The sequence below is a fragment of the Trematomus bernacchii genome, unplaced genomic scaffold (genome assembly GCF_902827165.1).
Source record: "Trematomus bernacchii unplaced genomic scaffold, fTreBer1.1, whole genome shotgun sequence".
NCBI lineage: Eukaryota > Metazoa > Chordata > Actinopteri > Perciformes > Nototheniidae > Trematomus > Trematomus bernacchii.
In genome coordinates this window covers 251,176-279,107 of record NW_022987723.1, presented here as the reverse complement: position 1 = coordinate 279,107, position 27,932 = coordinate 251,176, and the positions used below count along the sequence as shown (strand labels likewise).

The following is a 27,932-nucleotide window of genomic DNA, read 5'->3' as shown; positions in this document are numbered from 1 at the left end:
CCCACTCCAATACACTAGGTGGCGGTAAAGCACCGACGCTGGATGCCAACCGCCTCTACCGCAAAAAGCAGAGGAAGCGACCGGAAGTTAGGTGTGAAGACAGGAACAACAAAGAGGAGAAAGCGGAGCGGCTTTAAACCTCTTCAGGAGACACACCTCAACACAAAACCAAGGAAAGTAGCTGTCAACCTCAGTAGGTGAGTTAAACTACTATTATTAAATCATATATTATATCATTCCACTCTTCAGGAACTACATTTTATTTTGAGCCATGTTTCAGAGAATTAGCCGTTAGCCTCCCAACGGCCGCTAACTGCTCTGCCGTTATTATTGGCTAATGGCTGTTTGAGCCGTTAGTAGCTAATTAGAATCACAATAAGATAAGATTTACTTTATTTATGTATTTATTAGTTTAGGCAATTATTAGAAAACAAAACATGTACACTTAACGCAGTTTTTGTAGCCTATGATGGAAAGGAGCATGGAGAAGAAAGTCTTATTTTGCCTGCCCCTTATTCAAAAAATGTACAATAAAAATGGATGGTCTGTTAGTAACACAGCTGCACATACATGTTAAAGGTTTTTAAAGACTCTTTTGCATTTTATCCTTTTGTTTTATATTCTATATTAATGTTCTAGATCTTGTTATAACCCTATGTTTTTTTTATTCGTATTTATATCTCTATTGTATGCACCACCAAACACTAACTAGTAACCTGTTAATAGGAATAACATAAGCTGTGCCGTTATGGCATCAGAATCAGAAGAGGTCTAAAGTAACTAAGTACTTTTACTTAAGTAGTAATTTTGAGGTACTTGTACTTTACTTGAGTATTTCCATGTGTTGCTACTTTGTTCTTCTACTCCACTACAGTTCAGAGGAAAGAAGAAGATATTCTTTATTGATCGCAAATTGGGAATGTTTTCATCAAAGCAGCATGTTAAAACAAGGCATAACACATGATTAGAAAATATAAACATCTCAAAATAAAACAGAACAATGTTGAAATTATGAAACACTATGAAGGGCCAAATAACAGCTAACACAATTGTAAAGTATCATGTTATTTATATTAGTCAAGATGCTCTCTTTGTGTCTTTTCTGATTTTAAATCACTGTCAGGTAATTTTCAAATCACATATTTGTGACTCAGGGCTATAAAACATATGCCACCTTTGCTTTGATTTGAATGTCAATTAATTCTATGCCTTTTTATTATGCACATTTAATATACTACAACTTAATATTAAACTCCTATTCTCTTTCAACAGGGCAATAGAATCTGGTGTGCATGTGAGGACAAGCGTGAGCCGAGCCGAACATGGCGAACAATGCCGAGGATATCGAGAACAACATGGTCAGTGTGTGTGTGTGTCACAGCGCTCTAACACTGTGTGTGTGTGTGTGTGTGTGTGTGTGTTTCTGAGTCAGATTGTGACACCACACACTGTGCAGCAGTCTGATAACTGTGGTGTCATCAGGATGTTAATGCAGTAAATGAGTATTGTGTTCTTTGCTCTCTGTTAGGCTCTCACTGTAAATAAAGGTGTGGCTGGTCCAGCAGTCAAAGTCTCTTTCACTGTCTACGTCACAACCTTAAGCCTTGTTTATCCCATAACAGCTGTGCTTGTACATTTCAACAGTATGTCTCTTTCTTGGAGAGCTGCTAAACATTTAATTTCTGTCTTTAGCTGCATATTATGGTCTGTATGATGTCAGCCAGGTCAGAAAAGCTTAGCCTGGACAGTGTGGCTGCAGTAGAGCAGCTGAGGTTCAAAAGAAGGTTAATGCTCATCATATCAGGGCTCAATATAAAGATTCCTTGCTTGTACAATGCCATAAGAGGCTAGTAAATCTAGCAACTACAATTAAACACAACAGTTTCCTTGCTTCTCATTATCCTGGAAACATGAGTTTAGTTGGGTGACATTAGAGGATATGGTTGAAGCTACAGATTCATTTACTTATGGCGCATTTCCACTACACGGCCTCGCTCGGCCTCGCTCAGTATGGCTAGGCCTCGTTAGGACTGGCTCACTTTATGGCGCATTTCCATTACAGTTTAGGAACTGGGGTAGTATCTATAGTAACGCAGTGTCGGCGGAGCCGTGACGTCATCTTCAATGAGAACCCCAGAAAAACAACACAGCCGTTAGCTGTTAGCACTCAGAGCTCACAGCTCCTCATATATGTTCAGAAACTAGACAAAAGTTAAACAAGTACAAACCACAGACTGCCTGTGTCATGGCGAATACAGTCGCTGCTTTATTTATGTCTGTATAGGCCGTTGTTGTGAGTGTGGACGGTCGGAGCATATACTGCGTTAGCTTAGCCAATCTCCATTTAGAAAACACGCATTTTAAAAGGTTTTTCGCCTGCCGTCTGTCTGCAGACTTGACAAAGCATTAATTCATGGTTTTTACTAACCGGTATCAGTATGTTGTTACTTCGGCATCATTTTGAAACGTGTATTACAATTAAATCACGGTCAAATATGTCCATCTTGTTGTAGTTGTAGCCCCCTTGCCAGCGATGCTCTCTCTAGTTTAGCATACTCAGCCTGACTCAGCCTCGTTGTCTCTGGCCCTAGACCCACAATTTTATGAGGCCAGAAAAACTGTGAATTAGGACCCGCCGGCCGGTACTAGGCCAAGTGGAAACGCAACCAAAAACGGGCCGCTGACGTCACAGCCCTCTTAAACCATGCTCCGCGCTGTAGTGGAAACGCGCCATTAAAGGACACCTATCATGCTATATTTAAATGATATATTGTAGGGCCATACCTATATAAGGTATATTTATACGTTTCTGTTTTCAAAATACCAAACAGATCATGCATTTTAGCCATGCCTCATTTTGCTCTATGTGCTGTTTGCTGTCTACTGGGCTGATTCTATGAGCTGCAGCTGACCACGCCCCCCTGCAGGAGAGGGGAGCCGTGCTCTGATCAAGTCAAGAGGGGGAGAAAAAAAGATCTATTTTATTATATTATAATAGGCCTATAGAGTCGTTATTAATTTGTTTTAAAGCTCAATAAATAACAAAGAAGACCTTTGACCGGCACTTTTCTAATTTTGTCCGGAAGATTTAAACTTTAACGGACATCTTGACCGGCGAAAGAAACTGAAACTGAAACTCTGCCGCACGGTCCCCTCGTTCCTTGGAAGAGGCGGAGAGGTGGGTGTTTGTCATCTGCTGGTGGACTAACCGGAGAGAATTACAGTGCTTGCCTCGACGGGGAGGGATTGCATTGAATTAAAGCAGCGGGAGCAAACGCTTGCCTCGGGGAGGGAGAAAAAAAGCCACAGCGGAGAATAAACAGAAGGGTAACCATGGTAACTATGGGCGGGAAGTCTTCTTCGCTGCTTTTGTGGCAGACTACAGCGCCACTTACAGGCCTGGATATGTACTACAGCGTCTCCAGCACTTTCGAGCGGCAATGGCCGGCTGTGGCCCAACCCCACATTCCCCTGATAGGTGGAGAGTTGGCCCAATAGCCGTAGTGCCACCGTCCTGACGTCAGTAAAGTGTTCAAATCTGGATCAGTTTTTATCAGATCCGTTGCAGCCCCTTTTTTAGAGATTTGGGTATGGAGGAAAATAGAGAGGGTTGTGTTTTCTGACACTTGGTGAGTTCCCTGGAACACCGGGGACACATATTCATGTATAAAAGACGTACAAAAGTGCATTTTGCATGATAGGTCCCCTTTAAGGAATACATTAAAGCAAGTCATACAAAGCATTAAAACCCAATTAAAGCCAACAAATCATCACTAGTATAAGGGTTAAAACTGCATACGTTGACTTTAATTCCTAATCATCCATAAAAGTCCTCGTCAGTGAACTCTCGAACAGATTAATTGACTTTAATCCGACTCATTATCCTCTCGGTACACATGTTGTGATTCATGCTGAGAGCAATCCACTCCTGAGTCATTAGAAAATCCTTTGTGGGTTCCCAGCTTCCTCTCTTTTTATTGTACCAATGTTGTTTCGCCTCAGGCTGCAAACCTTTATCCAACAAAGTAAAGAAATATTACTAAGGATTGGTATCTGTCATGTTTCTGTGTTCTTGGTGAGACTGCTTCATTTTTCTGACACGTGTCTTGACTCGTTTTATTGTCTTGGCGGCACATGTCTTTAGGATGATGGGGAGGCTTTTTTATCATTGATAAACATGACATTTAACTTCAATTTCTGTTTGTTTTTGTTAACTGCTAAAAGATAAAACAATGTGTACTGGGGGAAGTAATCATTTCATTTGTGGAAATTGATTCTAACCAATATTTGAACCCTGGATATAAAACTGCATTTCAACCCTACAAAGGTTTTAGTTGATTGTTTAAAAAAGTGTATTGAAGCTGCAGTTATTTTCTCACTGGAAGAAGTAAAGTCATTTATTGTCCCTAGAATTGAGTATAACAGCGTTGCAATGATTTAAACAAAATAATCCAATAACTAGCATTTGCATTTGCTACTTCTTCTGTGTTTTATATAAGTAAATAAGGGAGAATCTTTTGGTTTGGGACCAATGTATTCATTTAGAAAATATCTTTGGTAGATTACTGGATAATACAAATATCCGTTAGTTGCAGCCCTGGGTGATGTTTGTGTCTTGACTCGTTTTATTTCACACAGTTCTCCTGCTTTTATTGTCATGACGGGACAGATCTTTGGGATGAGGGTAGCGTTTTATCCCCAGAGGAACTTGTCTAGTGAACTCAAACCTGCCAGCTAATCTCTGCAATGAAAACATGGATAGTTTGATAAGATTGCTGTAATATTTGTGCAATTCCAATTCCATGGTTCTTTTGCCAATAAAAACAAACAAACACATTTAGTAAGGACTGTTTTTAACTCATCATGTCATGGGGGTGTTGACTTGAGAACTTCTGCAGATAAATAAATTAAGAAAGATATTTTGACAGACTTTCAGAAGATCTCTGGTTTCTTAAAATAAACATAGAATGTATATGCCAGATATAAAAAAGGTTCATGTGCTGACTGCGAACCACAATGTCTCTGTTTGTGTCTGAAGCAACACCGCAAGCTGCAGATAGCAGAACTGTGGAGGCAAACCTGCTCTGTTGTCACAAGTCTGGCTTTTCTTTGAAAACTTGCTTACATTTAGCGAAACAGGTGTTACGTTCCTTAAAAGTCTAGGAGTAAAAGGGAAGCAACAACATGTAAAATAACCCGGAGAAAAAATAGAAAGAGGATTTGAAAATTAAAAGATATTGTTTCATAACTCAAAACAAACGGGCTCACTAGCCAATTTACAAAACCAAACTAAAGAAAAATAAGAACAACTTTCAAGAATTCGTCTTGTGTTCCCTTCTGCAGATTTGGTCGAATAACTCTAGTCAGTCCCGAGATATTTCTGTTGCATGCCATTCCCAATCATCACCAACAATTTCTTGTCATCTCCATAATATGAGTCCCCCACCGAAACATCAAAAGCTTAACAATACTTGAAAAATAAGTGTGTGGGAGAGAAACTCCCTCTGGAAGGAACACAGGGAAAAGTGGTTTAAAGGTCAAAGATGGGTTCGGGTGACAGTGAAACAGGAACATGTGTTGTCTGGGGATTCAAGAGGGATGAAAGGAATATAAAAAGGTTAGAAAAGTGTCAAAAGAACGTGTCACGGGAAGACTAGGGGTAGAGGAATGTGAGACTTTGGTTAGGGGTGTTGTCAAATATCTGGAACAAACTCCGCTGCAACTCTGACTACTTTTAAATCCAGGCTGAAGACTTTTATTTTTGCCGCTGCTTTTAATTGAACTATTCATATCTCACACTGCACTGCAACTTGTATTCATGTACCTGTGCTATTCATGTTTTATTATCTTTGCTTTTTTAATGTTTCTAATGTGTTTTATGCTCTTAAAGGTCACCTATTATGCAAAATCCACTTTTTCCTGTCTCTTCTACATCAGCATGTGTCCCCTCTTCTTCATGTCTCTTCTACATCGGTGCCCTCTTCTCATGTCTCTTCTACATCAACATGTGTCCCCTCTTCTTCATGTCTCTTCTACATCAACATGTGTCCCCTCTTCTTCATGTCTCTTCTACATCAACATGTGTCCCCTCTTCTTCATGTCTCTTCTACATCAACATGTGTCCCCTCTTCTTCATGTCTCTTCTACATCAACATGTGTCCCCTCTTCTTCATGTCTCTTCTACATCAAACATGTGTCCCCTCTTCTTCATGTCTCTTCTACATCAACATGTGTCCCCTCTTCTTCATGTCTCTTCTACATCACCATGTGTCCCCTCTTCTTCATGTCTCTTCTACATCAACATGTGTCCCCTCTTCTTCATGTCTCTTCTACATCAACATGTGTCCCCTCTTCTTCATGTCTCTTCTACATCAACATGTGTCCCCTCTGTGGAAAGAGATTCTGAAAGTTTCAGGAACAAAGATTCTCTCTCTTTTTGTCCTGATCCATTTATATAAAAACCTGTCTGAAAATGAGCTGATCAGATTTTGGCCACTTTATGATGTCATAACGATGTTTTGGCTTGTGTAACCATTAGCCAATCAGCAACCAAGGTAACCCCCCCCCACCTTATCACCTGAATCTCCTCCTAGAGCACCATTGTGTTCTTTTTAACCAAATCTCTCTCAGAGGGGCGTGGGGAGGGGCTCCTTATTTTCATCTAAAGTAACAGACAGAGAATCAGCACTTTGGAAACAGGGCTGAAACAGAGGGGATTATGGGATGCTGCAATGATCTGTTTGGTATTTGGAGCCAAACACTTCAGAGACATGTTTTGTATATATCTGAGACCTGTAATATATTGATGAAAAACAGTATAATGGGGGACCTTTAATGTCTTTCATTTTTGTAAAGCACTTGCCTTGTGTTGAAAAGTGCTATATAAATAAACTTGCCTTCTTCTCCTGTTTAGGACCAGCAGGAGACAGACGTGGCCTCTGAGCCCCCCCCTCAGGAGGCAACGGGGGTCCGGGCCCGGTCCAGAGGAGCTGATGGAGGAGTTGGGGGTCCCGGAGGTAACGGCAGCGGTCCAGAGCAGAACGGGCAGCCCCCCCCTCGACCCCCCCGGGTGGTGGTGGAGGCGGAGGAGGACGACGATGAAGAGCTGACCCTGAAGTACGGAGCCAAACACGTCATCATGCTGTTCGTGCCCGTGACGCTCTGCATGGTGGTCGTCGTGGCAACCATCAAGTCGGTCAGCTTCTACACGCAGAACGACGGCCAGAGACTGTGAGTGAAAATACTTTTACTATCAAACAGAGATGGCAAAAGTACAGACATCCTTTACTCAAGTAGAAGTACAGATACTCGTGTTTAAAAATACTCTGGTAAAAGTTGAAGTACTGACTAAACTTCTTTACTCAAGTAAAAGTAAAGAAGTATGGGCTTTGAAATGTACTTAAGTAAAAAGTACCCATAACTAGCAGCTGTTTTAAAGAGTACCTGACCTCCCTTTATATTAATAGAACAATAATGTCATTGTTAGCTAATGAATGTTTCCATGCTGAACAACGGCAACATGACAACATTTTCATTGGTCCCTCTTCTTTAGAGAAGACCAGGAAATGATGGATACACGGATCGTGTTCAAATCAATAGGCACGCAATGACTCTAAATAATAATAATCACGCCACCAAACACACATTCAAACTAAAGTAACCAGCCTGTTTGGAAAATGTAAGAAGTAGAAAGTACAGGTATTTGTGTTCAAAATGTAAGAAGTAAAAGTAAAAAGTCGTCAGAAAAATAAGTAGTGGAGTAAAGTACTGATACCAGGACAATGTATTTAAAGGGGACCTATCATGCAAAATGCACTTTTTTATGTCTTTTATACATAAATATGTGTCCCCGGTGTGTCAGGGAACTCACGCAGCGTCAGAAAATAAAACCCTCTCTCTTTTCCTCCGTACCCAAATCTCTAAAAACGGGGCTTCAACGGAGCTGATCCAGATTTGCGTCCGATATGACGTAATATCAGAAATGTGGACCCACGGCCCTATCAGAAACGTTGCTATCAGAAACAATGCCCGACTGTTTTGGACGTAATATGGTCGGTGTTTACATTAGCATCGCTAACACTCAGAGCTAACCTGTACTGGAGAGCATGTGTGTGAAGAAGCAGGAAATAAAAAGGAACTCACCTTGTGGTATAACCGGCAAGAGAGAAAGCCTTTGAGCTCCATACTGTTTCAGAAATAACCCTTGATAATCCATGATATGGCGTTTCATCACGGCAGTATTTAGTTTAGACAGTAGCTGCCGGGTCCCGCATGAGCTCAGCCCCCTCCTCTTTTTTTTTTAAAGCTTTATACCCCAAATCAGCACTTTTGAAACAGGAAGTGAAATAGAGGGATATGAGGCATGGCTAGAATGGGTGATCTGTTTGGTATTTTGAGCAAAACACTTCATAGACATGTTTTTTATATATTTTTATATATCTGAGACCTATGCTATTGCCTAAAAATAGCATGATAGGTGACCTTTAAGTACAGTAAACAAAGTATTTGTACCCCACTACTTCCCACCTCTGATATCAAATATAACCGCAGGGGGATTCCAAGTACATTTCTAATGGTTTTTCAATGGACAGTAAAATATTCTGTGTTTATTTTATGCAAAAATATCAGGACAACTTTTTTTTTCAATCTCTCAAATATGGAAATGTCCTGCTTTTCTTTGTATACAAATAAAATCAATATCTTTGAGTTGTGCACTGATTATAGACATTTAAACATGCCAACATGGACCAAAAAAACTGGGATGGAATAGTTTTTTTCCCTTCTATTTAAAAGACTAAACAATTAATTGATATGTAAATAAATAATCGTTATCTTCAGCACTATGTCTGGTGTTTGAATGAAACGCAATATAGCCGTACTGCCACTAGATGGAGTTAATGCAATATTTATCAGACCCGTTTTAGTTGATGCCGTTTGGTCTTATCAACTCAGATACACATAGAACAAATTCAAAAAGTATTACTTTTCTAAAGTATTGACAAACCAATGCCAGTTTAAACTGACTTTTGTGTAATTAAAGAAACTTAATCAAAAGTATGTATATTATTTATACACCAAAACTCAAAAAATTAAAATCCTATACACATTAGTGTTCATACCGTAGGTTTCAATTTTCATCATACTTGTCTCATATTATTTATTAGTCCAATATTATAACATATTAGTTGGGCAGCTCTAATTTAATCTAATTTCTGTATGATAAAGATCAGTTTTTTATGTTTTCCCTCCTCAGACCTCCAGACAGTATGTAATGTATGGAGCTGTAATAAACCCGCATAGTTTAAATACCAAGACGGTGCTGTAAGTGCAAACAATCATAAAGCAGAGTCTGGATCTGGCTCAGGGCATTAAAACATCATATTTAATATAGTAAAGTCATATCCAGAGTAATGTAAACCCCCTGAAGCAGAATTATCTCACTTTATTACATGGCTTAGTTGAATACTCGATTCTGATTGGTCAATTCAGAACACGTGACACGTTGTTAATCCAGAACAGACAGACCGCTGTCAAGGACTTATTGACCGTTGTTAAGGACGCTTACATCTGCAGAAAGAAGTCCGGTCGATTTAACTGTATACAGTTTGGCCGAACTGGGACAAGAAAACAGCGGAGAAGTAACGGGGCAGAAACCCTCCTTTTTACACAACGGTCCAGACATAGACATCAAACGGCAAAACATATTCAGTTGCCAGTTACTTTGGCATTAGGGCAGGGATATCTAGATACTTCCCAAGGTTTGACATCATGAATTGTGCTACTTTTAAATCAAGCAACGATGTTTTCAAATCTGTAATCAAAAAGGTCCGCAAAAACGCTATCGAAGCAGTTCCTGCCGTTGCTACGTAGTTCAAACAGTAACAACGGACTATTTTTCTTAGCGGATGTATATCATTTAAAATCAATAATAGCCTACTATTTTTTAAATCAATAAAAACATTTTCTAAATCTATAAAAGCATTTCAATTAATATTGGGAGTCATATCGTTACTTTGTTGAGAATGTGGCCGTGTAATAAGCGGGATAATGTGCAGCGACTTGGTCATTATGGAGAACACCCTTCATGCTGATCGAGATCCTTTCGCTTCGCGTCGGGCTCCTGATCTGCCTGTCGGGTGTTCTTTTCCCCATAATGACCGCCTCGCTGCACATTATCCCTTACATAATAAGAGCCTCTGTATTTCCTTTACTGTATTTATTATATATCCTGCTCTGCCCCCCCCCCCTCAGGATCTACACTCCCTTCCCGGAGGACGCGGTGACGTTGGGACAGCGAGCGCTGAACTCCGTCATGAACGCCGCCATCATGATCACCGTCATCATCGTCATGACGCTGGTGCTGGTACTGCTCTACAAGTACCGCTGCTACAAGGTACTTCTCAAAAAATAACACATCCTGTTGAAACACTCACTGCACAACTTAGTTTTTACAAGATTCAAGGCTTTATTGTCATGTGCACAGTAGCTACAGTGATGATATGGCAATGAAAAACTGAAGTCCCAGGCTCCTCCAACAGTGCAACATGATGAATATATTTAGGACATACAACAAATAAAACAGATAACATTGTGCAAGAGAATGTTTTGAGATGTGTGGAAAATATCCTAACAATGTGTGTTTACCCCAGGTTCAAATAGGCCTTCAGACCTGACTTAGTAGGAAAAGCACAGGTTTAAATATTTCAAATAATGATGACTGCATTTTAATTCAAGTGCTTTAGTAGGAGAGTAGCTGTTCAGGTAATTTAAAGGGGACCTATCATGCAAAATGCACTTTTTGATGTCTTATATACATAAATATGTGTCCCCGGTGTGTCGGGGAACTCGCGCAGCTTCAGAAAGTAAAACCCTCTCTCTTTTCCTCCGTACCCAAATCTCTAAAAACGGGGCTACAACGGAGCTGATCCAGATTTGCGTCCGATATGACGTAATATCGGAAATGTGGACCCACGGCCCTATCAGAAAGTTGCTATCAGAAACAATGCTATCAGAAACAATGCCCAACTGTTTTGGACGTAATATGGTCTGTGTTTACATTAGCATCGCTAACACTCAGAGCTAACCTGTACTGGAGAGCATGTGTGTGAAGAAGCAGGAAATAAAAAGGAAGTCACCTTGTGGTATAACCGGCAAGAGAGAAAGCCTTTGAGCTCCATACTGTTTCAGAAATAATCCTTGATAATCCATGATATGGCGTTTCATCACGGCAGCATTTAGTTTAGACAGTAGCTGCCGGGTCCCGCATGAGCTCAGACCCTCCTTTTTTATTTATTATCAATTTTTTAATTTTTTTAAGCTTTATACCCAAAATCAGCACTTTTGAAACAGGAAGTGAAATAGAGGGATATGAGGCATGGCTAGAATGGGTGATCTGTTTGGTATTTTGAGCAAAACACTTCATAGACATGTTTTTTTATATTTTTTTATATATCTGAGACCTATGCTATTGCCTAAAAATAGCATGATAGGTGACCTTTAAATCAGGCACACTATTAACAAGTATTTACAGGTATTGGTCTCTTGACGCATTAAACCTTATAGCAATGATATCTCCTTCAACTAAAAACACCCAAACAAAAAAAAATCAAACTGCAGCTGAGGAACCAGATAGCAGACCTTATTCTAACAACTCTTCCTCCTGTCTACAAATAAATAACGTTTCAACCGTTACAAGAAGCTGACTTCAAATAAAAGCATAAGTAACTTACAAAAATTAACTTAAATTATGATTACTATGTGCAAAACAAACAACAAAAAATAGCTTTAACAAACCCGCTGACTGTGATCTTCTCCTCCCAGGTGATCCAAGGCTGGCTCTTCCTCTCCTCCCTCCTCCTGCTCTTCTTCTTCTCCTACATCTACCTCAAGTAAGCTCAACCTTTGATCTCAGCTCCCACATATTCTTATAAATGTCCCGATGTCTAAATCTTCACCATGCTCTGTGTAACAGGGAGGTTTTCAAGACCTACAACGTGGCCATCGACTACTTCACGCTGGCGATAATAGTGTGGAACTTCGGGGTGGTGGGCATGATGTGTATTCACTGGAAGGGTCCTCTGCGGCTCCAGCAGGCCTACCTCATCATGATCAGCGCCCTCATGGCCCTCGTCTTCATCAAGTACCTGCCCGAGTGGACCGCCTGGCTCATATTAGCCGTCATATCCGTCTACGGTAAATCTTCCTCTCTATTCGGCTGCTTTAGAGAAGGTGATGAACCCTTCAACCTTTGGGCAGGATGCTTTTTCTGCACCTATGTTCATCTGGGTCCTATTAGGGCGTTAGGAAAAAGGATCTATTTAACAAGGTGTTTTACAATTTTCATTATTTTATGATCTTTAGGAAAGGAATAGATTTGGAACCAAAGCTGAAGATATTAAAATGTAAACCGACAGTACTTTAATTAACTTTTTATTGCTTTTCAAATAGGATACATCATACAGCACAAAGACATAATACCTCTGAGACACGCGGTACATTACTGTCTTTAGAAGGGTGTAGCACAGGGGTACTCAAACTTTTTTATTAAAGGTCCACTTGTGAACTTTATACAAGGTCACTGGTCCGGATCAATGCCAGTAAAGTACTGGTCCGGATTGATTTGCAGTTCGGTCCGGAGTTTGAGAAGCCCTGGTGTAGCATGATTAAATAAAATGTACTGATATCATCTGAAATGTCAAGAAACATTAGGAATCCATTTGAACTGTCGACATTCTCTAAGCTTGTTGGTAAGGAAGCTAAATGTTGCTCCAAAGTTACCCTAAATCTAGGCAAGGGAAAAACTGGCATGGTCACATTCACAGGGGGTTCCTCACCTCTCACTTTCAGATATCTGGTTGCAATTGGGTTCTTTAGATACCCTCACTCTTCCCTTTAGAGTTATGCCCGCTTTATGCTAAACACATGCAGTAAAATGTGTTTCCCCCCGCTTTTTGTCCAAAAATGGTGTTAGAATATTTCCTCTAAATAATGTTGGGCTTGCATGAATGAATCAGATGGTTTCGCAGGTGATCCCCTCTCGCCCCCTAAATAAGGAGCCTACGTGGGTCAAGAAAAGCTAAAACAATAACTCTTAAACTCCTTAATGTTAATTGTAATTATTTTGTTTATTGTGAGGATTTATTTTACTGAAAGGAAGGATGTGTTTCAAAAACTGAAACATAAATGTGGATTGAAAGACACGTTTCTGAGATAAAAGGGAAGTCATGGGGAGACTGATTGAAAGCGGGACATAAACATGCCACCACACAAAAATACAAAGAGAGCGTTTAGATCTGTTACCAATCACCAGACCTGTGGACTGATCTCTGTGTTTCCTCTGAAGCCTCTGCTTCTCGTCATGTCGGGGGGGGGGGGGGGGGGGGGGTCTGTTGTCTGTCTCTCTCAGGTTGTCTGTCTCTCTCAGGTTGTCTGTCTCTCTCAGGTTGTCTGTCTCTCTCAGGTTGTCTGTCTCTCTCAGTTTGTCTGTCTCTCTCAGGTCTCTCAGTTTGTCTGTCTCTCTCAGGTTGTCTGTCTCTCTCAGGTTGTCTGTCTCTCTCAGGTTGTCTGTCTGTCTCTCTCAGGTTGTCTGTCTGCTTCTATCTGTCTCTCAGGTTGTCTGTCTCTCTCAGGTTGTCTGTCTCTCTCAGGTTGTCTGTCTCTCTCAGGTTGTCTGTCTCTCTCAGTTTGTCTGTCTCTCTCAGGTCTCTCAGTTTGTCTGTCTCTCTCAGGTTGTCTGTCTCTCTCAGGTTGTCTGTCTCTCTCAGGTTGTCTGTCTGTCTCTCTCAGGTTGTCTGTCTGCTTCTATCTGTCTCTCAGGTTGTCTGTCTCTCTCAGGTTGTCTGTCTGTCTCTCTCAGGTTGTCTGTCTGCTTCTATCTGTCTCTCAGGTTGTCTGTCTCTCTCTCAGGTTGTCTGTCTCTCTCTCAGGTTGTCTGTCTCTCTCTCAGGTTGTCTGCCTCTCTCAGGTTGTCTGTCTCTCTCTCTCAGTTTGTCTGTCTCTCTCAGGTCTCTCAGTTTGTCTGTCTCTCTCAGGTCTCTCAGGTTGTCTGTCTCTCTCTCTCAGGTTGTCTGTCTCTCTCTCTCAGGTTGTCTGTCTCTCTCTCTCAGGTTGTCTGTTCTCTCTCTCTCAGGTTGTCTGTCTGCTTCTATCTGTCTCTCTCAGGTTGTCTGTCTCTCTCAGGTTGTCTGCTGTCTCTCAGGTTTTCTGTCTCATGTTTTCTGTCTCTCTCAGGTTGTCTGTCTCTCTCTCTCAGGTTGTCTGTCTCTCTCTCTCAGGTTGTCTGTCTCTCTCTCTCAGGTTGTCTGTCTCTCTCATGTTGTCTGTCTCTCTCAGGTTGTCTGTCTCTCTCAGGTTGTCTGTCTCTCTCAGGTTGTCTGTCTCTCTCAGGTTGTCTGTCTCTCTCAGGTGTTCTGTCTCTCTCAGGTTGTCTAACTCCAGCTGTCTGGTTTCTCTCCTCTCAGATCTGTTGGCGGTGCTCTGTCCCAAAGGGCCCCTGAGGATCCTGGTGGAGACGGCTCAGGAGAGGAATGAGCCCATCTTCCCCGCCCTCATCTACTCATGTAAGAAACTCTGAATACTGAATACAACAAAGAGACGAGGCAATGGAAAAACACTTCCAAAAAGGCAAAAAAACTTCCCCTTTAATATCCTACTCCAACTTCTCTCACATGCTCTTTAACTTCCTTAAGCGTTTTCAACTGAAGTGACACATTTTTCATCAGCTAATCTTCTTTCAGCGCTTTCACTTTATCTGACACTTTAATAACCTTTAGTGCAGCCACTTAAAATAACACTTCAACTTCTTTTATCGTCTGCACTCCCCATGAGTCTAATGAGCAGTTAAAAGGACTTCCACAGCACTCTGCCTTTTAATGCTGATATGCATTGATAATTCTGTCTATTGAAAATGTTCTTGTATTTCTTTTGGCTGTGGTGTGGAAAGAATGAGAGAATATGTTTGTATACAGCCACAAGGAACCACATATCTTGTATTATTAATGTACACTTACTTTATTAATACAACCCTTTGGTTACACGTTGTCTTAACCCTTAGATGCATAAGTGGGTCTTTTTTGACCCGGTGAGGTGGTTTTCTTGAAGTATCTTTGTAATTACATCTTTTTATCATTTCATATTCCAGCTATTCCTCAAAAAACATGTTTTGGATATCATGCCATTCACATTTTAAATTTAAATTTTAAGAAATTGTGGTTTTTGTATTTCTACCCCAAGCTTCCATAAGTGGGTCAAAAATGACCCGCATGCATTTTCTATGGGATCCTATGGGAACCTTTGATTCTTATCACCTGTTGCTGTCAGGAATACATTCACTGTAGGACACACAGACTACATCACACGTGACACCTCTCAGGAAGATTATTTTACACAGCAAGATCTGATACCTGTCAGTATAATCATAATAATAATACATTATATTTTTTATATTATTTTGATAGGGCTTTTCAAGAACTCAAAATCGCTTTACAATATAAGGGAAGGTTAGGGTGGGGGGTATAGGACTATCAAACTTGATCAACCGGCATGGATTGATGGGGGGTGGGCTATGAGTAGACAGAGGAGAAGAGATGAGTTTTGAAAAGCGACTGGAATACTGTGAGGGTCTCAGAATAGCGGAGATCTTTGCATCAATATGTTCAAAATGTTTTTTTTCAAAATGTAAAAAAAATGTCTAAAATTATAAATAGTGAAAAATAAAATATAAAATATTTCTAACCAAAATGACAAAAATGGCATGAAAACACATATTATTCTAATACGGGTCCTTTTTGACCCACTTATGGAAGAGTGTAGGGTCCAGTCACTCTAAGTGCATCTAAGGGTTAATCAAGTGTTTTGTTCATTGATGCATACAACTGCACTTTCCTAGTTTTTCTTGTATTTTATTGTATCATGAATCCTTAAACCTTAATATTTGTTCCTCTGATTCTTCCTCCTCCTCCTCTTCAGCTACGATGGTGTGGCTCGTCAACATGGCCGACACTGAGTGGCCGCCAAAAAGAAACTCCACAGAAGCGGCGACCCCTCCACCTCAGCCTCAGGAGGCTCCAGAAGGTTTGTGATTTATTCAAACTGACCCGGGATATGATTTACATTGCTCCACCTTATGGGTCATATATATCTTTGGGATTTGAAAGTGATTCTGTTTGGGCTGGTATGAGTGAAGATGAATGAAGTATCTAAGCTACTTTTAGTTTTTATGCTCCCCGCTAATTGAACAAACTTCCAGAAAACCTAAGGTCTTTTAAGTCGAGGCTAAAAACATGACTTTTTCCAGCTGCTTACCCAGAAGTTTTTTAACTTTTTTTAGCACCTACTGTATTTACAATGTTGTTTTTAAACTATTCTGTATCTCTTTTATGAACCTGTTATTCCATTGTGTTTCTTTTGTCTTCTTATTAAGTGTTACTGATGATGTCAAGCACTTTGAATTGCCTCTGTGTCTGAAAATGTGCTTTATAAATAAACGTACCTTACCTATAGAATACACAATATAATAAGTTGGATTACTCTATACATGAGAGTAACACATGCGTCGATTCCGGGCAAAAAGTACGGCTCCGCCCACTTTTGGGGGAAAACAAAGCTGTCATTTGAATGGCGGTCAATACAAATTCTGAAGTTTTTGCCAATCCGATCAGAAATTTAAGAAAAATGTGGATTTTTGGATCTTCAAAGAGCCCGGTTACGATGGCCAGACAGGCAAACATTTACATTCAATCATTTGAAATCGACGATCGGGCTCGATATATGGTTAAATATAGCAGTAGGCGATCGATGTCCATAGATGAGAGTAACATCTACGTCACTTTACGGCCCCGCCCACTTTTGGGGGAAACCAACGCTGTCATTTGAATGGCGATGAAGCCTGAAGCCACAGAGCTCTTCTGTTACTGTCCTTTGTTCTTAGAGGAAGTACAGAAACACTGAACTCTGGATTTGTTTGAATGTTTGAGGTGCAATAAACGACAGCAGCTTGTTGGCATGATAAAACTATTATTTTCCGCCTCGCTCATGAGAGTAACGGTACGTCCACACAGCAGCGGTAAAAAAATCTTCCAGCGCTTCTGCCCATTCACTTTGAATGGGGTGACGTCACTTTGCCTCACTTTTCGCCGAACTGCATTGTGGGAAGCAGAGCGGAGCTTTGCTGGCGTTTCAGGCTGCAAAAGTTGAGCAATGTTCAACTTTTGAAGCTTCTGAAGCTTCGGTGGAAGCGTCAGCCAATAAAATCCCGTTTATGCAGCCAATCAAACCGCGTGTATGCTGGGAGAGACACACCGCAGGTCATTTCCTCATATTCCAAAAAATGGAGCAAGCTTCAACGCACGCCGCTATGTGGACGGGCCGTAACAGCTGGCGAAATGACGGCCTCGCCTACTGATTTTAATTTAACCATATATCGAGACCGATCGTCGATTTCCAATGATTTAATGTAATTGTTTGCCTGACTGGCCATCGTAATCGGGCTCTTTGAAGATCAGAAAATCCACGGTTTTCTTACATTTCTGATCGGATTGGCAAAAACATCAGAATTTGTATTGACCGCCGTTCAAATGACAGCGTTGTTTTCCCCCAAAAGTGGGCGGGGCCGTTATTTTTGCCCAGAAGTGACGCATGTGTTACACTCATCTATAATAGACTAACTTACTATTAAGATATAAAGTTAGGATACTATCTTCATAATACGAGTGTAGCTGGATGGAGGTGCTGCAGGTGGAAGATCCATGTCTGTTTGTTCACATTTCCCTCAGTGTTGATTATTCTCATACTGACCTGGTGTCGCTCTCTGCAGACGTGGCCTCCCCGGCCTCCCCCCCCGCTCTGTCTAATGACGACGGGGGCTTCAGCTCCAACTGGGTGAACCACCAGGAGCACCAGCTGGGCCCCCTGCAGACCACGGAGGAGACCCGCCGGGAGATCCAGGAGATGCCCTCCGACCGCCCCCCCGTGGAGGACGACGACGACGAGGAGAGTGAGTGCTGACAGAACCATATTTAATATATCATATTTAAAGTTTCTCTCCAATTGTATTGATAACAACCGCAAAAAAACAACTAATTTCTGTTCTTCAAAATGACATATTGAGAGGTTTCTTATCTTGTCTTGAAATGGCTTGGATCTACACCTTTTGAATATCTAATGTAATATGACTCAAATGTAAACGTTTCCAATTGACCAATGTGTTGACTTTACACCAGGATCAATGGATAGAACAGCACCAGGTTTCATGTTAAGTTTTATGATCAAATACATTTTTTTTTTATAAATATGTTACATTTTTTGCGTACAATGCGAAAGTGGCTGCTGTGGCTGGTTGGGATATAACAATTATTTTCAAAATAATAATCTGTACTAATTTCTCTCTGATTGTCGGCTCCATCTGTAAATATAAGGCTTACATTTCTCCTTTGTTGACATGGCAAACAAAAACGCATTTCCCAAAAGAAGCCATTGTTTAGATAAAAAAAAAGTTAAACTTGGGTTGTAAATCAGCAACATGTAGTTAATTAAACCTTGCTTTGTTTTTTTTACCGATACCCCTATATATATATTGATCTTTAGGCTACTTAAGATGCATCATTGACACATTCTCAACAACAGGCACTTATTTACACACCCAGAAGATGTGTGTGTGTGTGTGTGTGTGTGTGTGTGTGTGTGTGTGTGTGTGTGTGTGTGTGTGTGTGTGTGTGTGTGTGTGTGTGTGTGTGTGTGTGTGTGTGTGTGTGTGTGTGTGTGTGTGTGGTGTGTGTGTGTGTGTGTGTGTGTGTGTGTGTGTGTGTGTGTGTGTGTGTGTGTGTGTGTGTGTGTGTGTGTGTGTGTGTGTGTGTGTGTGTGTGTGTGTGTGTGTGTGTGTGTGTGTGTGTGTGTGTGTGTGTGTGTGTGTGTGTGTGTGTGTGTGTGTGTGTGTGTGTGGTGTGTGTGTGTGTGTGTGTGTGTGTGTGTGTGTGTGTGTGTGTGTGTGTGTGTGTGTGTGTGTGTGTGTGTGTGTGTGTGTGTGTGTGTGTGTGTGTGTGTGTGTGTGTGTGTGTGCACACATCATAAAACATCTGGGGAGTGTTTTTATGAGCTGCCCTCTCTGTGAAATGAGAGCGACTAGATGTTTGGCTGCAGCCTGTTTTTAGTCGCAGATTAGGAAGCGATTATTCACGACAATTGCCGGGTTTCATGTGAGTGAGAGCCCGGGTAAATATGGGCTCTTTTTCTGTTTGTACAGTAATTACAGTACAGATCTCTGTGGGGGTGGGAGGGCGTGAGTTTCTGTGTTTTTGAATCAGCCTCCACCCTGACTGTGGTCTCTCTCTCTCGCTCTCTCTCTCTCTCTCTCTCGTCTCTCTCTCTCTCTCTCTCTCTCTCTCTCTCTTTCTCTCTTTCTCTCTTTCTCTCTTTCTCTCTTTCTCTCTCTCTCTCTCTCTCTCTCTCTCTCTCTCTCTCAGGGGGGGTGAAGCTGGGGCTCGGAGACTTCATCTTCTACAGCATGCTGGTGGGCAAGGCCTCGGCCACAGCCAGCGGCGACTGGAACACCACGCTCGCCTGCTTCGTGGCCATCCTCATCGTGAGTTCTTATTTCAGCGTCCAAGTCGCGCCACCGCAAAACCTCGAGCACTTGATTTGTATAACGGCTTTGTTGTTTTTGCTTGCCTGTGCCCTCGCAGGGCTTCTGTCTCATGACATTACTCTGTGGTAGCCTAGTTGCTACCTCATAGAGTCCTATTGTGAACCCGGAAATGATCACTACCCCAAAGTTTTATGATAGAATAATTTTGGTCCCCACACAAAGACACTGCCGGATGCTAAGTTGCATATGTTGGCAATTTTGCACGATTAGCACAAGTTGCATTGATTAGCATATGCAGACAATAGTTATACAAATGTTTTGAAGTGGTTGTGGGAATAATTGAGAAAGCTGAATCCATTTCTGACATTTATAGGATCAACAATGGCTGTGTTAACCAGAAAAGGGACATATTTTGATGTATTTTGGGCCAAATTAGAATTTTAAGGGACTCAAAACTGTTATCTTTAAGCTATTTTCTTCATATGACCACACAAACCTCTAGCACTTTGGTTGTATAACAGCTCTGTTTTGTCTGTTTTCCCCCCCCGCAGGGCTTGTGTCTGACCCTGCTCCTCCTCGCCATCTTCAAGAAGGCGCTCCCCGCTCTGCCCATCTCCATCTTCTTCGGCCTAGTCTTCTACTTCGCCACAGACAACCTGGTGCAGCCCTTCATGGACAGACTGGCGCTGCACCAGTTCTACATTTAGCAGGACGACACCACGATAAACCTCCACCCTCGTACTTCCTCCGGCCACAACGTCACCGGCCGGGTGGTGAACAAAAGGGCGATGCCGGGGGCCCCTTGACCAGAAAGAAACCTAGAAACCCACTATGACAGGACACATGTTGTTTTTGTTCTGCCTTTTTCTCTCCCGGAGGGTTTTCCCCCCACATTTTTATTTGCGTTTTAAAACCAAGAAATGACATTTCTGGCTCGACTTGGGACCTCATCTTCACATTTTTTTATTTATCCAGGGAAGCTTTGCAGGAGCAACAGTAATAATAACCACAGTCTTCTACAACTTTACAGAAGGTGCCTTGCTCAGGGACACTGAGAGGTAGCTGTGGAGCGAAGGGAGACGTTTTTCATTCAATCTCCTTCAAAGACTTTAATCAAACATCTTCATCTTTACAGCCCCCCCCCCCAAAGCTAACCCTCCTATGAAAGAAAAAAGCCTTCATTGAGTAACGGACACTCTGTGGTGTTGATGATAGATGTGTAGTTTGTGTTCGAGCTGTCGGTCACCACACGTGCTTTCCTCACCGCCGTTACGAATGGTTAACACGCGCTGACGGATGAGCGATCCCACCCCGAGAGATTTACACTGATGTTTTTCAATCTTTTTCACAGGAAAGAGTGGATTTATTATCCATCAAATCAAGATACGAGAAGAATAGAGCTGTAACAAATAGTCGACGGAAAGATAATCGCCAAATATTTCTAAATCGATTGATTATTAAAGTCATTTGTAATTAGAAATTGTCCTAAGATGCCGTTTTCAGCCTCTCTGATATGGAGATTTCCGCCTTTTCTCTCTTTTATAACATATGAAAGTGAATATCTTTGGAGTTAGCATTGACAAAACAGAGATATTTAAAAACATCACCTTGGACTTTATCGACCTGAGACCTTTTTCACAGTTTCTGACCAAACGATGAATGGACCAAACACGTTCTAGATAATGAATATAATCTTGAGTTGTAATCTTTTTTTAAAGAAGTTTAGTTTTCCCACTTTAAAAACACATCTCTGAGAGTGATTCACCCCCGCAGAGACACACCGATCACGTTTTAAGCCCGTGTATCTCTCTTTGAGAAAAAGTGTTTCTAGACATTAAGATATCAGTGTACTTGTGACACTGGCCGTTTCTCAATGTCGAGTATACCTGCTGCAGAGCCACTATTTCAAGTATACTACGTCATCGAGTGGCGCCGAATGCTGGGCATTTAAACAGTCCTTCGGCGCCACTCGATGACGTAGTATACTTGAAATAGTGGCTCTGCAGCAGGTTTACTCGACATTGAGAAACGGCCACTGACTCTAATATTCCACCGTGTTTCCTGCCCTTCATTTTAAACTAAAGGAACACCAACAAAATAATCACAAAACCCCGCCTGTAACTTCAATCCTTCAATCATAGTTTTTCTCTCATGCCTTTAGTGGTAAACAAAGAATCAAACAACATAGAAAAGTCTGGAAATGAAGTCAATCATGGCCTCGTTTAACAAAAGCAAAACTCATGCAGTACAATCCAAGTTTTACTACTTCATAAACACGTGACCTTTCAACCAAAAAATACTATTAAAAGTATTTTTCTGCAGAGGCAGGCATGTGAGGGAAATTGTCATTTTGTTGGTTAAATATTGCTTTAAATCACAGTTGATGTCACAGCCTGCAGAGGGAGGAAAGTACACACACACACACACACACACACACGATTGCCTGGAGGTCCAGTGCCGTGCCTTGCTCGAGGGCATTTCAGTAGTTGTTGTTATTGTGGACAGAAACGACGTGCTTTTCATTCTCTTCCCGGACTCACATTTAATTTAATTTTTCTCCAACCTGCCCAGAGTAACCTGTGATCATCTGCTCTCACTCTCTTTAGGCTCCGCCCCCTACTGTGCTACACCCAACACCACGGTTATTTCCACTAAACACAGATACTGTTGTTTTTCCAAAATATGCATAAGAGAAACTTTGTACTTTTTCAAACACGGAGTAACGGTTCCTACACAGATCAGGAGCGTCTGTGAAACTAACATCAGATCTGTGTGTTTTGAGAAGAAAATGCTGATAAATGAGGGAAGTGTAGTTTGATTTGAAACTTGAATGTGAACATAATCTCCAGTTATCCAGCATTAACTGTGTATTTTAACAAACCACATTTAAAAAAGGGTCTTCTATGAGATATGGAGTTGTGGCTTCTCATATGTGAACAAAATAATGCAGATTGATGGAGAACGAGCTGCACTGATGGATTTTTATTGTTTCACTCGAGTGTAATGCTTGCAGAGATCAACCAAGGGAACAATGTATACAAATATCTGTTCTGAAACTTTGCTTTTTTTTAGGGAATATGTCGGGTGACTGCCTTTTTTTTCCTGTCCTTCACATGCATATGTGTGTTATGCAAGGTTATTCAATTCAGATTTTGTTTTTTTAATAAATAATGAAAGTTAAAATACTCTTTGTTGATGTTGTTTTAAATGGAAGTGCAGCTCTCAGATTCTCGAGACTGTAATTTGTGTTTTGTTTTTTCTGCCAGTGTGGACAAAACCTCGCACTATAAGTGGTGATCTGTGAAATCATAGTTGGTTTTGTTTTGATGCCAAGTGGTGACTCTGGGTGCTTTTAGTGCGAGCGCAGTTAGCATCTCTACAAACATCACGTGGAGGTACAATGCTGCCAACTCTAATCCACACATTCATTTCAGTTGACATTTAGATATCAGGTCAAAATGTTTAGAAACATTTCATTTGATTTGTCTTGAGGAACAACCTTTCACCTGCAAAGAAATTAACCAGTTTAGAGATGTCCCGCCCCTTAGCCTATTACGTACAATGTGTTGGAGCGCTAGCCAATAGAAGCACGAGTTTTACATAGTGATGTCACTATGTTCCTGAAGTAAACAAAGGAGTCCAATGGAGGCGATTCAGGCGGGGGGAGGGGAGTGTGTTGGAGAGAAACTCCCTCTGGATGAGACAGAATTTTAGCCTCTGCAGACCATTTACATGCACTAAAACCTATAGAACTACAGGAGAGGGAAAACCCGGAACAAAAACAGAATAGGGCCCCTTTAAGTACTTCAGTAAATACATTGAGTGACAAACATAAGCTTTAAACTGTAAGATAAGAGACCTTCCCTCTGTAAATCTGCTCTGATCTCTCTTAATTCCCCCCCGCAGAGGTCAAAGGTCACGCTGAGCTGCGTTTCTCCTCCTCACAGCCACACTATTGTCCGTCCGGCATCGTCTCTCCGCAGCTTCCTTTGACGCAGCGTCTCTGCAGGCGGTGGGAACATTGTCGGAATTCCTCGGCGTGCCGATGATTTCCCGCGCTCGCCGACCCGCTGGCTCGCCACCGGGGACACGCATTAGCTGTCGTCATGGGGACGGTGTGGGACAGTGTCACGGTTTGGCAGTTTACCCAGAGTGCTTAGCCTCACACTGTGACTTACCTAACGAGCCCTCGGCGAGGCCTCATCCTGGCGTGTGAGTCCTGCTGAGGCTCGGCCGCAGAGATTATTCCTTAAAGCTTCTCCTGCAGACACCTGCTAGGATCAGATTAAAAACATGCATTAAAATAAGCTTGAACTCAAGATAAAGAATCCCAGTTATTAGAAATGTGTCTTGCTGACTAACAATGCATTTATTTAGAAATACTAAAGTAAAGTACAAGTACCTAACATTATTCTTAAGTACATGTTACTGTGCTTAGTTACTTTGTACCACTGCCTTGCAGCTTCAGATTGAATTGAGGCAGAATCTATACCTTACGTAGCAGTAGCTCCATTTAAGAATGAACTCAATTGAAATAGAATCAAATAACATAAAATCAAATACATTTAAAAATAAATAAACAATACAATTACAATAAATTTAGAATTACATTAAAATATTTATAGGAACAACAGCCTGTGAAAGAGCGTCATCCTGCATGTGTAAAAGGATTTATTCAGGATGCTTCTGGTCACACCTGAGCACCAGGATATTTCTGCTAAGGGGATTACAGGGCAGGGAGGGACGTCTGCTGCATGAGACCGGTAAGGAATCGAGGATTAGACTACCATAATCGCAGACACTCAACAAAGCAACACACAGGAGCTACTGCTTGCAACTCACAGAAGAAGAAAAAACCCTGATTCAAAACGTATCAGAGATGTCTAAAGACAAGCTGGAGAGCCTGGTGAAGCGCATGGAGGAGACGCTGCTGGAGATGGAGCAGCTGAAGGTGCACTGCGGGAAGCAGAGCGAGGAGCTGGGCCAGCTGGTGGTGGAGCTGCGCAGGGAGAACCAGGAGCTGGTGGAGAAGTACGACGAGCTCGCTGTGGAGATGAAGGAGGCCAAGGAGATTATAGATCAGCTGCAGGAAACTAAACATGCCTTCAATGCGAAGGAGAGGCAGGCGCAGAAGCTCAGCCGGCACCTCTGAACACCCAGTGGAAGACGGAAACTCCAGTGGATGTGACCTGAGAGAACTGGAGGAAACTACACTCAAGATGGAAGAAAATGTACTAAATACTGGGTGGACAAGAAGGCTAAACTGGGCACAGATGTTTCTTTAACATATAGAAACTGTTTTATTTTCTGTCTAACCTACATATGTGCATGTAAAGCTTAGTAATTTAAACGTCTATCCTGTGGTTTAGGGCCCCTCTTAAAGCCACGGCTCGACTTAATGACCTGGAATCAAAAGTCGAGGTCTCTCAGAAATGTACATGTGGAAAATGTGGACTTTTTTTTTTTTTTTTTTTAGATGCATAAGGCATTGTGCTCATTAGGGTTCTAAAATTAAATCAGCAGCATGCCAGGAGGTCCCTGTAAAGATTGTATCTGGTTATATTCTTTTGGGTTGTTCAGTGCCAGGGAGAAGTGGGTGGTCACTTATTTTGGGTGTTTGGAGGTGGAGAAAAAGTTCTAAACATACCTGATTATCCCTTCTGACGCTCAACCTTGTGAGACTTCAAGGTGCCTCCCTCCCTCTTGATCACAGGAAACAGTGTTTTATTGTTTATCTAATAAAGTTTAAATCCTGCAGATGATGAGCAGGTTAGTGGAACTGACAAACACTCGTGTTGGCTCTTGCATATTACTGAAGTTGCAGTTTGATGTTTATTGAATCTAAATATGCAACACAGTCTCACGGCATTTCGTGTTATAGTCACGAAATTAATCTATTGATTCGTGTTCACCAACACGATTTCGCCATTTTTTTCGTGTCACACAGAACGATTTTTAAAAGCAATGTAATAATAACAAATTAGAAGGAAAAACAGATTTTTAAAAATACAGATTTCAGTATTCTGACACCGAACGATTTTTAGAAGCAGTGTATTTCTATTGGTAGTATGTTTTGTGCCTGCACCAAATAATAACAAATTAGAAGGAAAAAAAGATGACATAAAATACAGATGTCAGTATTCTGAGGCTCTGAGCCATTTATTTTCCTCGCGGACGGCAAAAAAACTCCGACATTATACAATTTAAAATAAAAGGGATAGGGTTAGGCTTAGGGTAAGATATTGAGTAAGAAAATGTGTTTATGAACCACACAGCTTCCGGTCTTCCAAGACCCGACTGGACAAAAAGACGTGTTGCAGGCACGAAACATACTACCAATAGAAATACATTGCTTTTAAAATCGTTCTGTGTGACACGAAACAATAGATTAAATTAAATTTGTGACTAATAACACGAAATGTCGTGAGACTGGGTTGCATATTTGTGAGTGGTAGCAATCCCATTTAAAGGTCGAGTAGGTAAGAATGGAGAAACCAGCTCGAGTGCGCTAGAATTTGAAAGTACACAACCGAAAAAAAATCTGCCCCTTCCTTCAGACTTCCTTACAGAGCCCCTCCTCCAACACACACGAACGCGCACATGACCAATGAGGGCACGAGATAAGTTTGTGCACGAGATGGAAGGCTGACAGGCAGGTAGGCCATACAGTTATTTTACCCGGGCCGGCTCAGATGATTGGTCGTGCTTTTTACAGCGCCACGGCTTCCACAGATGAAATATTTGTATATATTTATTGTCAAAGCATTTAATGTATTCATTGCTATCGGGATGTTAAGAGCATTCCATGGAATATAACAAAAAGTGTTTCTGAAGTGAATTACCTACCCCACCTTTAACTCTTAGCTAGGAAACAAATAAGTATATGTCTTAATGTTATTTGCTAAATGCTGAATATTCTAACAACGTCTAAGGTTGGTGATGCAGTAATCTATTGTTTATGCTAACAAGCGTTGGTACATTTAAACTATAGGTGTGCCTAGAGTGTCATTTCTTGTATGGTCTTTACTTTTGATGTTACTAAACCTTTTGAGTTGTGTGATAGTTTGTTAATGCATGTTTTATACCGTTTTCTGTTGTTAAAGGCAGCCCTGATTTACTTAATCAAGACTTTCCTCCAGATTTTGGTTCCTCACCCTGGAGGCCCGCTAGGAAAACAACGTTTCTACAAAGATTCAAGGTAAAACGGTGTGAGTATAGGATGTAAACTGACCCGTTTTAAGTATTTCTTCAAAGTAAAAGATTTAAAGAAAGTACTTCTACTTAATACTGGCAACAAAAGCAAGCTTGTGCACTTAACCCTCCTGTTGTCTTCGGGTCAAATCTGACCGATTTACTACTTCCATCAATCATAACTTTTTATTTTACATTCGATTGCATTAAGGCTTTATGATATCCTTCACAGTAGACATTTGAACATATTAAATTGCTGATCACCACTTTCATTGAATTTTGGATGATTTAGTCAACTTTGTAACACCCATGGTGTTCCCGGTCCCATAAAGAAAAGGAATTAGTAACCATCCGGATCAGATAAAACACACACACACACACACACACACACACACACACACACACACACACACACACACACACACACGCAGAACAATTTGATACATTTCCCGCTCTTATGTGCCCATCCCCCCACATGGGTCACACCGGGCAAACGCAATACATGTTCAGTGTCTGTTCTTTGTATATTTACTGCAGTTGTTCATACCAGTAGTCTGATACAATATTTACAGTTTGAAAGGGTGTTAAATGAAATTTGCTGATGATTAATGGTTTTTGTGTTAATGTAATAGCAGTTAAAACAGGACCGGTCAAATTTGACCGCGAACACCAAAGTAAGGGGGGGTATAAAACGAAGACAATAGGAGGGTTTAACTCAAAATATATTGTGGGAAAGTATATGCTACAAAATGCATGGATTACGCTGCACAAAAAAAATACTTGATGTACAGTATTTGCTGTTTTTGAGCTTAAAATAGCAGATTTTCTCTAGGAAACTGGGACTGATGGGACTTCAGGAAATAACTCAATGTATGCTTGATGGTCCATTGAACTTCAGTAGACGCCTACAGTTTGTATTTTGGTTTTGACTTTCCTCTCCTTAAGGAAATGCATGTAGTTACCTTAGCAGGAATTTTAAATATTTCTGTTGACTGAGTCATGCAGTCTGGCCCCAAAATGGAGAACTATCTCCCAGTTAAACTATATATACAAACATGTGGTTGAAATGGGTTTTGGTGTCGTTTTTGGCGTTGAAACTGTTTTTCTTTCACATGTTAAGAAAAAAACCCTGGAGCCAGTGTGGCTCTCTGGCTGCTTCACA

General features: G+C 41.2%; 1 protein-coding gene across 2 annotated transcripts; it reads left to right on the top strand.

The window, feature by feature from the left end:
• The first annotated feature begins 86 nt into the window (after positions 1 to 86).
• On the top strand, positions 87 to 22,764 carry psen1 (presenilin 1). Of its 2 annotated transcripts, none has more exons than XM_034144419.1 (11): positions 87 to 193; positions 1,273 to 1,358; positions 6,914 to 7,230; positions 10,252 to 10,393; positions 11,821 to 11,888; positions 11,972 to 12,192; positions 14,460 to 14,558; positions 15,967 to 16,071; positions 17,813 to 17,992; positions 19,458 to 19,576; positions 20,131 to 22,764. In XM_034144419.1, exons 2-11 carry the CDS (start codon positions 1,323 to 1,325, stop codon positions 20,284 to 20,286), a joined length of 1,443 nt encoding a protein of 480 aa, XP_034000310.1. In that variant the 5' UTR covers positions 87 to 193; positions 1,273 to 1,322; the 3' UTR covers positions 20,287 to 22,764. The 2 variants fall into 2 exon arrangements, with proteins under 2 accessions (XP_034000310.1, XP_034000309.1); XM_034144418.1 differs by having other exon boundaries at positions 87 to 197.
• Positions 22,765 to 27,932: the final 5,168 nt, after the last annotated feature.